This window comes from Rana temporaria, chromosome 11, assembly GCF_905171775.1.
Source record: "Rana temporaria chromosome 11, aRanTem1.1, whole genome shotgun sequence".
Lineage (NCBI taxonomy): Eukaryota > Metazoa > Chordata > Amphibia > Anura > Ranidae > Rana > Rana temporaria.
In genome coordinates, this window is record NC_053499.1 from 162594907 (window position 1) to 162612165 (window position 17259).

The window sequence follows — 17259 nt, forward strand, 5'->3', positions numbered from 1 at the left end:
AACAAAAGTGGAGTTACACTTTAATAATGGACGGTGCTTTAGAAAACTAACCTAACCAGCAACATTTGTTGGAACCCGGGCTGAGAAAAGCTGTTCTAGATAATGTAGTTTTTCATCTTTTCCATTTACATATTCACCTTCCTCTTGATGTGTATGGACCTCCAATGAAAGGTCAGGTTGGGGGTAGGTTTTGATTTGCTGTGAATATGTAAATGCCTCCATAACCTCTCTTGCCTCCCCTGTTCCATCAGGTCTAGGTGCAGCACGCATGCGCAGCCTCTTCAAAGAAGCTCGTGCCCGAGCTCCCTGCATTGTCTACATCGATGAGGTCGATGCCGTAGGAAAGAAGAGATCCACCAACATGTCTTCCTTCTCCAACACTGAGGAGGAACAAACCCTGAACCAGCTTCTGGTAGAGATGGATGGTGAGATGATGTCATGTGCCAATTACAGCTGCTGATCATGTTATAGCTGCCAACTGTGAGATCTATCCTATCTATCCTATCTATCTAGAGCAGGGGTGTCAAACTCAATTTCATCGTGGGCCACATCCGCATTATGATTGCCCTCAAAAGGGCCGGTTGTATCTGTAAGATTAGATGTCCAGCGCATCCCCTCCCCTTACATTAGATGTCAAGAGCCCCCCCCACCATCAGAAGTTGAGTCCCCCACTCTCCCCTACATCAGTGCACCCCTCTTTCTTTATGGGGCTGCTGGGAAGAAGCCGGATGCATTGCTTAAAAGCAGGAAGTAGGTGTCTGGAGGAGGGCTGGAGCTGCAGGAGAGGTGTGAGGGTCACATGAAATGGCCTGGAGGGCCATGTGTTAGACAGGTCTCTTGCTAGATAGGTTTCGCTCTAGATCAGGGATAAGCAATTAGCGGACCTCCAGCTGTTGCAAAACTACAAGTCCCATCATGCCTCTGGGTGTCATGCTTGTGGCTGTCAGAGTCTTGCTATGCCTCATGGGACTTGTAGTTCTGCAACAGCTGGAGGTCCGCTAATTGCATATCCCTGTGATATCGCTCTCTCTTTTTAATCTTGCTTTAAATTTTTCTTATGATTAATAATATATAAAAAAAAGATATCTATCAAAAAAAAAAAAATAATTCATAAGAAAATTTAAAGCAAGATTAAAAAATAAAGATATCTATCAAAAAAAAATAAGAAAATGAAAATTTGAAGCAGTAAAAAATTGTGAAATATTAGAAACAAGAATAAAAAATGTACTATCTATATATAATAAAAGATGGGAAAAATGAAATTCAAGTGAATGATAAATAAAACAATAAAATAGAAGTAAAAAAAAAAAAATTCTAAATGAATGATTGGGTAAGTTTACAGCACTATGTAAGTAGCTGTAATAAACAAATGGCCCTCTAATGTTCCAGCTGCTGATCTTGTTTAGTTTGTAAGATCTTTGTGTATAATTCTGCCATAAGATCGTAGTCCCGGAACCAAAGTCAAACACAAGCATCATGGCAGGAATCTATTCCATACACTTCTACAATATTGAGTGAGTGTTCCTCGCACTAAACTTCTTGCTCCTTGCTTGCAGGAGTCGGCACAATTGGCAAGCTGCGCAGGGCAGAAGCTGCGAGAGATATGCCTCGCAAAGAGTGAGAGCCAGAAGTCTGGAGCCGCGAGCAGCAGGGGGGGGCAGAGCAAGCATGATACGCCCCCAACTCGCGACCCAGCTGGAATTGAGAGCCGCAAGCAGCAGGGGGGCGGAGTGAGCATGTGACATCACGCCCCAACTCGCAGCCTGACTGGGAGTGAGAGCCACAAGCAGCTGGGGGGCGGATCGTGCACGTGACATCACGCCCCAAACTTGCGGCCCGGCTGGGAGTGAAAGCTAGGAGCGAGAGGCGTACACGTGCAACGTCACTGGGAAACCCGCGGCCAGCAAACCAGTGACTGCTGACACTTAGCACTACACTGAAGACCGTACTCGGACCGTGGGTCGCCATTTAATGACGGCTGCTCTGTAGTGTGTACTTGTCTCAGTCCAGAGCACTAAGTGTCATTTCTGTCTGCTGCCTCCTTCCTCTGCTATTAGCATGAATCTCTTCTGAAAAGTCTTACCGACACCAAGAGATAAAAAGGTGACGGGAGGGAGCTCCAGCTGATTGACAGCCTCAGCTGTGAAGGAGGGTGTCCCTTCCCTCCAATCAGCTCTGAGCTCTCCTCACTGAGCTTGGCAGAGTGTAACTTCAGATCTCCACCCCCTTTTTTTCTGAACTCTCAGACAAGCTTATAAATTCAGGAGTTTGAATGGATGTAGAGAAGAGAAGACTGCAGATAAACGGATACAACTTATGTAGGAGGATTTGTTTAATCTCTGTAGTCTGGTTTACAATCACTTTATTGTCTGTCTGTGTCTTCTGATGTCTCTGCCAGGTATGGGCACCACCGATCATGTGATCGTGCTCGCCTCCACCAACAGAGCTGACGTTCTGGACAACGCATTGATGCGACCCGGAAGACTGGACAGACACATCTTCATCGATCTCCCCACATTACAGGTGAGTCGGATTCCATAATTGCTTCCTATGTCTTTATTGGTAGTCAAGGTTTCGTGGCTCTTGATTGAAGCAAATCTCCTCTCTGCATTCCAGGAGAGAAGAGAGATTTTTGAGCAGCACCTGAAGAGCCTGAAGTTGACACTACCGGGAAGCTTCTACTCCCATCGCTTGGCCGAGCTTACTCCGGGATTCAGCGGTAAGATGCCATCCGAATCCTAATTCAAAGGGAACCCGGGGCTAGGCTACAGCCATTCAAGGATTTGGATGTTGAGGTTTAAAATAAATCCTCACTGACCTCTGTAGTCGTGGCACTGGGGCGCTATTCATCCTTCAAGTTTACAGCAGAAGCAAGGTCACCATTTACTGAGGTCACGTTGATGATTATGGCGCCGCTCAAAGGTGGACGATCGAAGATCTTCCTATCGGTCTTCAAAAAATAGGAGCAGGCGTATGTATAATATGTATGTGTGTGGCTGCAACCAGTGCTACTTCCGGCTGACGCATTTCGCCCCACCCACCGGGGCTTGGTATTTTTGTTCCAACTTTTGTCACAACTTTTCTATTCATTTTTTGTTATAATTTTTTTATATATTTTTTTTTTTCTTTCCTCTCACCACAATCTATTATTATTATTTTAACTTATTTTTTATTGTTTTATTTATCATTCGCTTGTTTTTTGTTTTTTATTTTTCATATTTTATTATCTATAGTTTTTAATAAAAAAAATTATTCCTCACCTCCTTTTTTTGTTTGTAATATTTCACAATTTCTTTTTATACAATTTTTTCTTTTTATAATTGTGAAATATTACAAACAAGAATAAAACAAATATTGAAAATATATAATAAAATATGAAAAATGAAAAACCAGTGAGTGATAAATAAAACAATAAAAGAGAAGTTAAAAAAAATAATAAAAATAATGAAAGATTGTGGTGAGAGGAAAGAAAAAAAATAATATATAATAAATTATACCAAAAAATTAATAGAAAATTTGTGAAAGTGTGTGTGTGTGTGTGTGTGTGTGTGTGTGTGTGTGTGTGTGTGTGTGTATGTGTATATATATATATATTTATTATTAATAAAAAAAAATGTTTTTTTTTAGTAATAACTATTCATCTAATCCAGGGGTCTCCAAGCTTTTTAAACAAAGGGCCGGTTTATTGTCCTTCAGACTTAAGGAGGGCTGGATTGTGGGCAGCGGGAGTGAACATTTTTCTGGCATCAGTGGAAGCAAACATTGCCACATTTCGTATTGGGGGGGGGGGGGTAGTGCCCCATTATTGGTGTCAATGGGAGAAATGGTACCCCATTGTTGGTGTCAGATGGCAGAAGAGTGTCTTGTATCAGTGGGAAGAATAATGTTCCAAGGGCCGGATAAAGGCAAGAAAAGGGCCACATTCGGCCCCCGGGCTGCAGTTTGGAGACCACTGATCTAATCCATTCTTTAATCTTTTTTTTTTTTTGTCTATCACTCCCTGTAGTTCTTTCCACTTCCGTCACCTTTAGCACTTGCACTTCATATGTATACAATTTTTTGATTTTATTGTGTGACTACAACCTCGGATTCTATATGTGTTTTATTGTTTATTTTATTTAGATGCTACCTAGAGCACAAAATCACACATTGATTTTTCTTTTATTCATATTTTGGGTTCTGCTTGACCTATCTAGGACTGTATCCCTGCTATTGTAGGCAGCGCGGGAATATTCTTTCCTTCTAATCGCAAACATGCGTCTCCCCTTTTTTAGGAGCGGATATTGCGAATATTTGTAACGAGGCGGCTCTGCACGCAGCGCGGGAAGGACATCTGTCGGTGCACACCTCCAACTTTGAGTATGCTGTGGAGAGAGTGATTGCAGGTAAGAATTACATAACGTCTCAATTTGTGTGTATATAAGGTATAGCGATTTTATGTATTACCGTATTTATCGGCGTATACCGCGCACTTTTTTCCCCTTAAAATAAGGGGAAAATCGTGGGTGCGCGATATATGCCGATACCCGCTTCTCACGCTCAGTTTCAATGCCTCCAACGACATATACCGAGTGCAGTACACTCGGCGACATTCGGCCAGGCTCGGCTTCCGCTCGTGCTCACGCTCTGTGACGTTTATGCGTGAGCACGAGCGAAGCCGAGCCTGGCCGAATGTAGCCGAGTGTACTGCACGACGGTATATGTCGGCGCAGGCATTCAAACTGAGCGCGGGAAGCGGGGATCCGACGGGGGGACAGTGCGGGAGAAGCCGGGAGGACACCACCGAAGCCGCAGACAGACCCGACGAGGCTGCTGCGCAAGACACCAAAACTGTAAGTACTAAAATGCTTTTTTTACAGGAATGCGGGTCCACATTAGGGGTGCGCGCTATACGCCAGAGCGCGCAATACCCCGATAAATACGGTAATAACAAAAAAGCTGCGCTAATGAATCAAAAGTGTTTAAAGCGGAGTTCCACCCAAAAATGGAACTTCCACTGATCTACTGATCCTCCCCACTACAGTGGCTGTCAATCAGGTTTGTCAGGGTGGTGCAGGAGGCTGATGGGAAGGTTGAATTGCGCCGTCTACGAGAAAACGACAGGCAAGCTCTCCACTTCCAAAGCTGCCTGTAGTCCATCTCTGTGAGCAGGTATAGCAGGTGCAGGATTTTTAAATTTACCCCCCAAACCTCCCCCTCTGGATAATGTCCCAGCATTATTTTTGTCTTTTTATAATTTGCTCTTTTAGCAAAAAAAAAAACGCTTTTATGACTCCCTGTGACATCATCATCACGCTAGAAACTTCTTGCAGGGGCAGCTCATCTCCTATTAATGTGGTCATGCCCCCAGAACTACATCTCCCAAGAGTCCTTTTCCTACATGCAGTGTGTGGGCAGGCTCTTGGGAGTCTGCATTGTTTTGCTGAGCAAAATCGTTTTTTATATGCTTGTGGAGTAGGACAGAGAGGGGGGCGAGGTGTACGCAGTTTCTGTAGTCCCAACAAGCAGGACTTGTATTGGGGGAAACGTTCATTCACCTTTTTTTTTTTTTTTCACGCAGGTACCGTGAAGAAAAGCAAGATCATGTCAAAGGAGGAGAGGCGCGTGGTAGCGTTCCATGAGTCTGGACACGCCCTGGTGGGGTGGCTGCTAGAAAACACTGAAGCTGTTCTGAAGGTGAGAAGAAGATTTATACTGTTCTACAGCTGAACTCCAGACTGATAGAAAATAACAATAAATCACTTGCAGTATTTGTTTCGTATAAATCATTCAATTTTTTTTTTTTATTGTGACTGGTTTAAGTGGTATTTCTTGGCGGTGTGGGGGGGGATGTAGTTTCTTGGGGGTGTGTGGGGGGGATGTAGTTTCTTGGCGGTGTGTGGGGGATGTAGTTTCTTGGCGGTGTGTGGGGGGATGTAGTTTCTTGGGGGTGTGTGGGGGGGATGTAGTTTCTTGGGGGTGTGTGGGGGGATGTAGTTTCTTGGCGTTGTGGGGGGATGTAGTTTCTTGGCGTTGTGGGGGGATGTAGTTTCTTGGCGGTGTGTGGGGGGGATGTAGTTTCTTGGCGGTGTGTGGGGGGGATGTAGTTTCTTGGCGGTGTGGGGGGGGATGTAGTTTCTTGGCGGTGTGGGGGGGGATGTAGTTTCTTGGCGGTGTGGGGGGATGTAGTTTCTTGGCGGTGTGTGGGGGATGTAGTTTCTTGGCGGTGTGTGGGGGGGATGTAGTTTCTTGGGGGGGTGTGTGTGTGGGGGGATGTAGTTTCTTGGGGGTGTAGTTTCTTGGGGTTGTGTCGAATGTTGCTCCTTGGGGGTGTGGCAACGTCGGCAGGCACTGAGCTCCCAGCAGTTGCCCCTATACATAATTTATAAGTGTGGTGATCCCAGGGGGGGGGGGGGTTATTAAAAACAGTTTTTTTGCTACAGGAAGAAGGTCAGTGAGAATAAATATTATCGGACATGCTGTAGAGTGGGGGAGGGATATTTAGGGATAAATTTGCATAATGACTGAACCTGAAAGTAATTTATATTGCCTTAAAGGGTCTGTCCATTGATGACGGAAGACAAATGCTCAGTGCAGTTTTTCTTTGAAATGTATTCCGGATTGTATTTGGTGCATTTTGTGAATTTGTATGAAATGTGACGGGTGGACCTGATTGGGAGATGAATTTCCGCAGGTGTCGATCGCTCCGAGAACCAACGCCGCGCTGGGCTTTGCTCAGATCTTGCCCAGGGAGCAGTTTCTCTTCACCAAGGAGCAGCTGTTTGAGAGGATGTGTATGGCGCTGGGCGGCAGAGTAGCCGAGGTCATCACCTTCAACCAGGTCACCACCGGTACGTTCCCCTCTCATCTACAAGATCATTTATTGTTTTGTAGGAAATCCCATAATAACATCCGACAAAAAGATCTAAAAACACTGAAGCGGCAGACTTTGTGAAAATGTAATTTCTTTATCGTACATCACGGGACACAGAGCGGCATTCATTACTATATGGGTTATATGGAGTACCTTCAGGTGTAGACACTGGCAATCTCAAACAGGAAATGCCCCTCCCTATATAACCCCCTCCCATAGGAGGAGTACCTCAGTTTTTCCGCCAGTGTCTTAGGTGTTAGTCATGGTTTAGCTTGCCTCCACATCCTTGGGATTAGGTGAGCTAACCGGTTCTGTCCAAAAAAGCCTCAGCGCTAAAGTGGTCAGTAACCGGACCCCAAACCCTTGGGGTATAGCCCATAATGCTTTTCTTTTTAGAGAGCTGGACCCTGGGCCCAGAACTTAGAAACCTTTGGGTGCCTAATGTTTCTGTTGCCAGAGTGCTATATGGGCCCAGGACAGTGGATCCTTCATAGGAACCCAGGGCCTGAAGGTCTAGACATCCCCACGGAGATGGGGGAAGATTGGGCCTCTTGCTTGGCAAAGTCCTGCGGCATGGAGCAGGTAAGTGAGGGGAAAACTTGCGGAACTTGGTTCTTAGCAGGTTTTTTCTGGGGGGTCACAGGGGACATGCCTAAAGTTATGCACTGCATCTGGCAAACTAGTCACATATCATAAAGATAGGATGGCTCTATATGTATTATTCCCCATAAGATGTGACCTCCCTTGTAGTGTTGGAAAAGCATTGAGTGGGGCCTGTGTGATATAAAAGTATATGTGTGTGTCAGAGAGCTGTGCTTACCTGCAAGCCTCCAGGCGATGCTCCATTCAGTCTTCCTCCTCACGGCCTGCAAAGCAGGCAAAACGCCGACCTCTGGAGCAGAGAGGTCCCTTCCTCCCAACCCCACCCCCCCCCTGTCGGGAGGGGCATTTCCTGTTTGAGATTGCTGGGGGGGAAGGGCGGGTCAGTGGCTTAAGGAAGGGGCGGCCCTTCCTTGTTTGTTCCATATAGCTCATTCAATACTTTGGAACTGAGGAGGAAAGACCAGAACGGCAAGCACGGGGCGCCGAGGACACACAGTGGCCAGAAAGAATATTGCAGTCTTCAGAAAGACTGTTTTCAAGCCTAGAAATAGGCTGTTTCTTTTCCATCTCATAGTTTTTCTTGCAATACTACTCAGGGGGACAGAATGTTTTTTCTTTCCTAGATTTGAAAAAAAAAAAAAAAAAAGATTTTTTTTTTGAAAAAAAAAAAAAAAAAAAAAAAAAAAGTGTCATCTAGGGGAGAGGAAGCATTTTTTATCCCCCAAACAGGTGTTTGGGCATTTAACTATTTATAAGTCCCAGGTACCAATAAGTAGCAGGTGTACCTCGGTATTGTACCATGGCATCAAAAAACAAGGGTACAAGAGGTGGGGATTCCCCCAGAGAGTCTGAGGTCTCGGACAATGCTATGCCGCTGCTTTCCCCACAGGGAGCCTTGGGGCCATCGGGATCTGGGGCTGGAGCTGACGCGGGTCAGTCCAACCCTAAGATGGTCACGGAGGAGGTATTACTCACCTCTTTAAAAGAGATGCAGAAAAGCATGGGTAAAATGATAGCCGCAGCTATGCGGGGCAGTAAGCGGAATAGATCTCCGTCGCCCGAGCGCGGACCCTCAGAAGAGGAGGTCCTTTCCTCAGGGGAATTGGACGACCTCTTGGACAAGGACCAAGTAGGTTCAGGGATCGAAGATCCGGATACAGAGGAGTCTGGGGCAGTCTCCCTGAGGGAGAGCTGGTGGATTCAAGGATTGTCGGACTTGGTCCATAGGGCATTCAACTTGCCAGTACCAGATCTCCAGGTATCGACGGTTTCAGCTTTGGGCTCACTGAGGGCGCCTCAAAGCAATGCTGTGTTTCCGATCCATCCTCTATTAGAGGGAGTTTTGTTCCAAGATTGGAACAAGCCAGATAAGATCTTCTTACCACCTAAGAAGTTCTCTGTCCTATATCCTATGGAAGAAAAATTTTCCAAAAGATGGGCTACTCCTGCAGTGGACGCAGCCATCTCATGTGTTAACAAATCGTTAACATGCCCTGTAGAAAACATACAGGTGTTCAAGGATCCAGTTGATAAGCGCTTGGAAGCACTACTTAAGAACTCCTTCACTACTGCAGGGGCAGTAGTACAGCCAGCTGTGGCTGCGATTGGGGTCGCTCAAGCATTATCGGATCAAATTAAGCAGATGCTTAAACTTATTCCTGCCCAGCAGGCAGAAGAATTTTCGGATGTCCCTAAGGCCATATGTTTTACGGTAGACGCAATCAAGGATTCTATCCAGCAAGCGTCACGTTTATCGTTATCCCTTATCCATATGAGAAGACTCTTATGGTTAAAAAGCTGGGAGGCTGAGCCCCCATGCAAGAAGCTCCTGGTAGGGTTCCCCTTCCATGGAGGACGACTCTTCGGAGAAGACCTAGATAAATACATTCAGACCATTTCAAACGGCAAGAGTACTCTCTTGCCAACTAAGAAGAAGGTTCAGGGGCCTGCGTTTAAACGACAGTATTCCCCTGGGCAGGGGCCCTCTAATGCCAAGCAGTATCGACGGCCTCCTGCAAAAGCAAACTTCGGCTTCAACAGCAAATCACAAGGACAGGCTGTTAGAGGCAAAAGGCAGTGGTTTCGCAAACCAGCAAAACCAGCCCCCAAGCCAGCCTTATGAAGGGGCGCCCCCACCCACGAAGGTGGGGGGAAGGCTGCGACTCTTTTCAGAGATTTGGGAAGCCAGCATTCCCGACGAGTGGGTACGGTCTTCCGTGGCCACAGGCTACAAATTAGATTTCCTAAGGTTTCCTCCTCCTCATTTCCAGGAGTCGAGGATTCCAAACGATCCGCCTCGGATTCCGGCCAGTCCTGGAACAGGGGCTGGGTTTCTACTCCAACCTATTCATCATCCCCAATGGAGATGTCAGGCCAATTTTGGACCTAAAGATGGTAAATGCATATCTAAAGATCCGCTCATTTCGGATGGAATCCGTGCGGTCAGCAGCTGCCACACTCCAGAAGGACGACTTCATGGCGTCCATAGACATAAAGGATGCCTACCTTCATGTTCCAATTTATCAGCCACATCAAAGATATCTACGCTTCATGGTGGCTTCGCGTCACTTCCAATTCGTGGCGCTTCCCTTCGGGTTGGCTACGGCCCCCCGGGTGTTCACGAAGGTCCTAGCTCCGATCCTAGCCAAGCTAAGGATCCAAGGGGTCACGATCCTAGCATACCTGGACGACCTCCTAGTCATAGACCACTCGTCTCCCGGCTTGGAGCGAGCAGTGGCCCTCACGGTCCAATACCTCGAGAGGTTCGGCTGGGTCCTAAATCGAGAAAAGTCAGCTTTCCAGCCCACAAGGCAGTTGGAATATCTCGGCATGAGATTAGACACAGAACAACAAGGAGTGTTCCTACCTTTGAGGAAGGTAAAAGTCATCAAGGAATTAATCCTACTGGTTCTAAGCAAGAAAGAACCGACTATTCGCCTATGTATGAGGTTACTAGGCAAGATGGTGGCCACGTTCGAGGCGGTACCATACGCCCAGAGCCACACTCGCATCCTACAGGCAGCCATCCTGTCAGCATGGAGCAGAAGGCCACAGGCCTTGGATATCCCGTTGCCGCTCTTATCAAGAGTCCGACAAAGTCTGTGTTGGTGGTTAGACCCTCAGAATCTACTGAAGGGGAAGTCTTTCAGCCCAGTGGCTTGGAAGATAGTGACCACAGACGCCAGCCTGACGGGCTGGGGAGCAATTTTGGATGGTTGCACTCGCCAAGGTACTTGGGCAAAGCCAGAGAAGCAGTTGCCCATCAACATCTTGGAGCTCAGAGCTGCTCGACTAGCCCTCAGGGCTTGGACGTCAAAATTGCAGGGGTTCCCGGTGAGAATTCAATCAGACAATGCCACGGCCGTGGCATACATAAATCACCAAGGGGGAACCAGGAGTCAAGCCGCTCAGAGAGAGGTGAGCTTGATTCTCCTATGGGCAGAGGCGCATGTGCCCTGCATATCGGCAATATTCATTCCAGGAGTGGACAACTTTCAGGCGGACTTCTTAAGCCGCCAGACTCTATGGCCGGGGGAATGGTCTCTGCATCCACAAGTCTTTCAAGCACTCTGCCAAAGATGGGGAGTGCCGGACGTGGATATCATGGCATCGAGACTCAACAAGAAACTAGACAGGTTCATATCCCGCTCAAGGGATCCGATGGCCTGCGGAACCGATGCGTTGGTTTGCCCTTGGCATCAGTTCAAACTTCTTTATGCGTTTCCCCCGCTCCAGTTACTACCCCGCCTGCTGCGCAGGATCCGGGTGGAACACATACCAGTCATCCTGGTAGCTCCAGCATGGCCCAGAAGGGCATGGTACTCACTCATCCTAAAGATGGTAGTGGGAGACCCTTGGACTCTTCCTCTACGGCCAGACCTGCTATCGCAAGGTCCGATCCTCCACCCTGCCTTACGGCATCTAAATTTGACGGCCTGGAAGCTGAATCCCTGATTCTCAGGGGTAGAGGTCTGTCTCAGAAAGTAGTCTCTACCCTAATCAGAGCCAGGAAACCGGTCTCTAGGGTGATTTATTACAGGGTCTGGAAGGCCTATGTAGGCTGGTGTGAGTCCAAGCGATGGCTTTTCTCGCAAATTTACCATCGATAGAGTATTAAGTTTTCTCCAGCTAGGAGTGGATAAAGGATTGGCATTAAGCACAATCAAAGGACAGATTTCTGCTCTGTCAGTGTGGTTTCAGCGGCCGCTGGCCACCCACTCGCTGGTTAAGACCTTCCTTCAAGGGGTCTTACGTATTAGACCTCCAGTTAAATCCCCGCTTTGTCCGTGGGATTTAAATCTTGTTCTGTCAAGTTTACAGAAACAACCGTTTGAGCCGTTGGCTGAAATTCCTTTGGTTCTACTGACAAGGAAGTTAGTATTTTTGGTTGCCATAGTTTCCGCAAGAAGAGTTTCGGAGCTAGCGGCCTTATCCTGTAAGGAACCATATCTTGTTTTTCATAAGGACAGGGTCGTTCTCCGCCCTCATCCTTCCTTCCTACCGAAGGTCATATCCAGTTTTCATTTGAACCAGGATTTGGTATTACCATCCTTCTTCCCTAAACCTACTTCCAGAAAGGAAGGGTTGCTGCATACCTTGGATATTGTCAGGGCCATGAAGGCCTATCTTAAAGCTACAAAGAAGATCCGGAAAACAGATGTGCTGTTCATTCTACCGGATGGGCCCAAGAAGGGGCAGGCAGCTGCAAAGTCCACCATTTCTAGGTGGATTAAGCAATTAATCACTCAGGCCTATGGCTTGAAAGGGTTGCCTCCTCCAGTATCATTAAAGGCTCATTCTACTAGAGCCATGGGCGCCTCCTGGGCAGCACACCACCAGATCTCTATGGCTCAAGTTTGCAAGGCGGCAACCTGGTCTTCTGTCCACACGTTTACAAAATTCTACAAGTTGGACGTAAGAAGGAATACTGATACTGCCTTCGGGCAGGCAGTGCTGCAGGCTGCAGTTTGAGACCCTCGGATTCCGGGGGCTCCTCTTTTTTGAGTTCAATTTAAAATTTAAAATTATTTTTCTCAACTAAGTTGGATTTATTATGATTTGAGTATATCTCTAAATTAAATCCTTTTGTCTTGGAGATGTTCTCCCTCCCCTCATTGTAAGCATTGCTTTGGGACATCCCATATAGTAATGAATGCCGCTCTGTGTCCCGTGATGTACGATAAAGAAAAAGAGATTTTTAATACAGCTTACCTGTAAAATCTTTTTCTTGGAGTACATCACGGGACACAGAGCTCCCACCCCTCTTTTTTGAGGACCATTTTGGGAGGCATACTGCTTGCTACAAAACTGAGGTACTCCTCCTATGGGAGGGGGTTATATAGGGAGGGGCATTTCCTGTTTGAGATTGCCAGTGTCTACACCTGAAGGTACTCCATATAACCCATATAGTAATGAATGCCGCTCTGTGTCCCGTGATGTACTCCAAGAAAAAGATTTTACAGGTAAGCTGTATTAAAAATCTCTTTATTTGTGTCATTTTCAAAGTTTTTGGCCACGTTTGTATGTACTGTATATGGTAAAACGGAAACAAATGGTGGTGGTAACGTTCAGACACCAAAGACACAAATTCTCATCCGTAAATTAAGCGAAGAATGATTTCTCTTTTCCAGTAATTGGCACATGTGTGAGAACCTTTTAGAATCAGAAATCTGTATGAATGATATTTTGTCGAGTAAATGGATACCAAACATTCCAAGACTCGTGTGACTTGCTGGTTTTGTTGTACAGGAGCTCAAGATGACCTGAGGAAGGTGACGAGGGTGGCTTATGACATGGTGAAGCATTACGGGATGGTGCCCAGCATCGGACAAGTGTCGTTCCCAGATGGGGAGAAGGCCGGCGTTGGGAGACGACCGTTCAGCCAGGGGCTTCAGGAAATGATGGATTATGTGAGTATCTCTGCATTGAGAACCTGTGAAGAAAGACTGGATGAGGCAGGTAGATGAATCCTGCTACAGCCACCCCGGCCTATCGTCACTTTTGCACGTCATCGGCGGACATAATTCAGATATTGAACAATCTTTATTGTCATGTGATCAGTGTTTGAATATGGACATTTGTACCACATTGGAGCATGCATGTGGAGGCAGTAGGCAGGTGGGGGGCAGGCCCCCTGAGGGCAGTAGGCAGGTGGGGGGCAGGCCCCCTGAGGGCAGTAGGCAGGTGGGGGGGCGGGGCAGACCCCCTGAGGGCAGTAGGCAGGTGGGGGGACAGACCCCCTCAGGGCAGTAGGCAGGTGGGGGGGGGCAGGCCCCCTGAGGGAAGTAGGGGGTGAGACCTCCTGAGTGCAGTAGGCAGGTGGGGGGGGTTGGGTGAGGGCAGTAGGCAGGTGGTGGGGGGGCAGACCCCCTCAGGGCAGGAGAGGGGGGCGCAGGCACCCTGAGGGCAGTGGGCAGGCGGGGGGCGCAGGCACCCTGAGGGCAGGGGGGCGCAGGCACCCTGAGGGCAGTAGGCAGGCGGGGGGGGGCGCAGGCACCCTGAGGGCAGTAGGCAGGCGGGGGCGCAGGCACCCTGAGGGCAGTAGGCAGGCGGGGGCGCAGGCACCCTGAGGGCAGTAGGCAGGCGGGGGCGCAGGCACCCTGAGGGCAGTAGGCAGGCGGGGGCGCAGGCACCCTGAGGGCAGTAGGCAGGCGGGGGCGCAGGCACCCTGAGGGCAGTAGGCAGGCGGGGGCGCAGGCACCCTGAGGGCAGTAGGCAGGCGGGGCGCAGGCACCCTGAGGGCAGTAGGCAGGCGGGGCGCAGGCACCCTGAGGGCAGTAGGCAGGCGGGGGAGGGCGCAGGCACCCTCAGGGCAGTAGGCAGGCCAGATTACCCAATCTGGCCAACACCCATTTCTGCGAGCGACTTAAAGTCCATTGTAAAGGTTGCTTTTATTTTTGCCAAAAAAAGCATCTCTATACTTACCTGCCATGAAATGGATTTGCACAAAGCAGCCCAGATCCTCCTCTTCTCGGGGTCCCACTTCTGTGACCCTGGCCCCTCCAGCCTGTTCAGTGCCCCCCACTGCATGCAGCTTGCTATGGGGGCACCCAAGCGAGTCACGGCTCCCTGTGTCCATTCAGACATGGAGTCTCCCTCCCGACTTTGACGGGCGGCAGCTAATGGTGCCGCTGCTGTGTCTCAGCCAATCAGGAAGGAAGAATCTCGGATGGCTGAGACGCTCGTGGACATCGCTGGACAAGAGGGGGCTCAGGTTTGTATTGGGGGGGAGGCGGGCTGCTGCCACAGAAGGCTTTTTATCTTGATGCACCTTCTGCCTTGACAACCCCTTTGAACTAGTATCAGATTTTTGTTCCTGTATTCCTAATATTCTCCTTTTTTGTTTTTCGCTCAGGAAGCTCAGCATTTGGTGGCCACGGCTTTCAAACATACAGAGCAACTACTGCATGACAACAGGGACAAATTACATCTGGTGAGTGTCGGGTTATTATGGGTCATATGTGGTGCTTTTCACTGTCTCATGTAATAATTGTGTTCAGCAACCAGACCCGTTGGTAATGCAATTGACAGTTAGAAAGTACAGACGTGAGGTTTGGTGGTAACGACCCACAGTTGAGCAACACTTTTTACCACCCCCCTTTAGCTGCAAAAGCGGTGTCCAGGAGTTATACCCCCTCTTGCTTTCGGTGGGCAAATGTGACCTATTTAACCACTTCAGCCCCAGAGGATTTAGCTGCCAAAGACCAGAGCACTTTTTGCGATTCGGCCACTGAGTTGCTTTAACTGACAATTGCGCGGTCGTGCGACGTGGCTCCCAAACAAAATTGGCGTCCTTTTTTTTTTTTTTTTTTTTTTTTCCCACAAATAGAGATTTCTTTTGGTGGTATTTGATCACCTCTGCGGTTTAAATTTTTTGCACTATAAGAAAAACTAGAGCGACAAAAACATTTTTTTTACCTTTTTGCTATAATAAATATCGCCCAAAAAATATTTTTCCTCAGTTTAGCCGATACATATTCTTCTACATATTTTTGGTAAAAAATAATCGCAATAAGCGTATATTGATTGGTTTGCGCTAGGGTTGTCCCGATACCACTTTTTTAGGACCGAGTACAAGTACCGATACTTTTTTTCATGTTCTCGCTAATACCGAATACCGATACTTTTTTAAAAATGCAGCCTTGTCCCCAAAGAGGAAGCCAAGTCCCAGCCCCCCCCCCCCCCCGCCGCTGCCGACATCTAGTTGATTTGCACTTGGGGGACATAACAGCTTTCATTTAAATAGCTGTGTGTTCCCTGCCGCGCCTCGTCATGTATAGACACTCCCCCTTGCCCGGGCACTTTGATAGACAGATCACCCATCCAATCCTGGGACGGGTGATCTGCCTATCAAAGTTTCCAGGCAAGGGGGAGGGGCTATACATGACGAGGTGCGGCGGGGAACACACAGCTATTCAAATGAAAGCTGTTATGTTCCCCAAGCGCAAATCAACTAGATGTCGGCAGCGGGGGGACTTGTTTTTTTCTTAGGGGACTAGGCGGCAGCTCTCCTCCCCTCCATACTCGAGGACTGCTCTGCTCTCTGCCCCCTCTCCACCCGCTCTCGGGGGGGGGGGGGGGGGGGAAGTATCGGTAAAGCATCGGGAGCATTTGCGCAAGTACAAGTACTCGCGCAAATGCTCAGTATCGGTACCGATACTAGTATCGGTATCGGAACAACCCTAGTTTGCGCAAACCAATCAGCCACTGTCTCTCTCCTCATTGTAAGTAGTGATATGCTTGTAAGTAAGATTCTTCTTTTTAGAATCTAGTGCTGTCCGTTTTGACAGGTTTTATTTTCAGTATAGCACTCCTCCCGGGGAGGGGAGTCACGTCTGACGTCACCCGCGGCCATCGTCCTGGTTAGAGACCAGTAATTGTATAATGCTCATTTGCCTGCACTCAGCTGGAGTGATGTGCTTGCAAGTAGGATTCTTCTTTTTATACTGAAAATAAACCTGTCAAACGGAGAGCACTAGATTATTTTTCTTTGTCCTCGTGTCTGGAGAGATCATCGGCTGGATCGTATGTTACCGCTATCATTGCACATATATTATACAGGAGCTTTCATCACTGAATGATTTTATTTGGACTATTTAATTTTATTGCGCTGCACTATATTTTGTTTTATCTGTCTAGGCGTTATGGATTATCCTTGAGTGTCCGCTAGCACTTCTATGTGTATTTTAATTTTATATTTGCGCCAATTATTCGTTGTTTATATAGACGTGAACTGTCACCATTTTTGTTCAGACGTTTGATAATTGTGTGTTCTCAGTTGGCCGATGCCCTGTTGGAGCGTGAAGTCATTAATTACGATGACATCGAAGTCCTGATTGGCCCTCCTCCGCATGGACCCAAGAGAACGATCTCTCCACAGAGCTGGATTGAGGCCGAGAAGGACCAACAAGACACCGGAGAGGAGGAGCCACGCCAGCCGCCGCCTCCACAAGACCCGGATAATGACGCAAACCTGAACCCCGTGTGAGGAGGGAAGAAGGCGTCGTACAATATACAGACTATGTGATCGGAATCCGCCAATCGTGGATCATGTCACAGAAGATCCTTTATGGGGTTTAGCCTTGGCCAAATGCAGAATGAACCGACGGATCAACTAATGTGCGAAATCTCATTATATTGTTTTTCTGCCTGTGGCTTCATCTGTGTGTTCATTCAGTTTGTTCTATTAGGCGTGTTTTGCCTTTTTACAGTTCTTCTCTTTGCTGCATCCCTTATCCCCCACCAGGTAGATTTTACTGGGTGTCATGAGTGATCCCTCAAGACATGGGGGGGGGGGGGATTTA

The 17259-nt window shown here is 47.9% G+C and overlaps 1 protein-coding gene across 1 annotated transcript in view; it reads left to right on the top strand.

Moving 5' to 3' along the window:
- SPG7 (SPG7 matrix AAA peptidase subunit, paraplegin) overlaps positions 1-17259 on the top strand; it is a 32090-nt gene extending 14831 nt beyond the window's left edge. Inside the window, exons 9-17 of the mRNA XM_040329619.1 lie at positions 252-425; positions 2399-2523; positions 2617-2719; positions 4275-4385; positions 5561-5676; positions 6674-6830; positions 13205-13365; positions 14811-14888; positions 16734-17259. Coding sequence (XP_040185553.1) covers positions 252-425; positions 2399-2523; positions 2617-2719; positions 4275-4385; positions 5561-5676; positions 6674-6830; positions 13205-13365; positions 14811-14888; positions 16734-16943 — 1235 coding nt within the window. The 3' untranslated portion in view covers positions 16944-17259. The remainder of the gene's footprint in view (positions 1-251; positions 426-2398; positions 2524-2616; positions 2720-4274; positions 4386-5560; positions 5677-6673; positions 6831-13204; positions 13366-14810; positions 14889-16733) is intronic.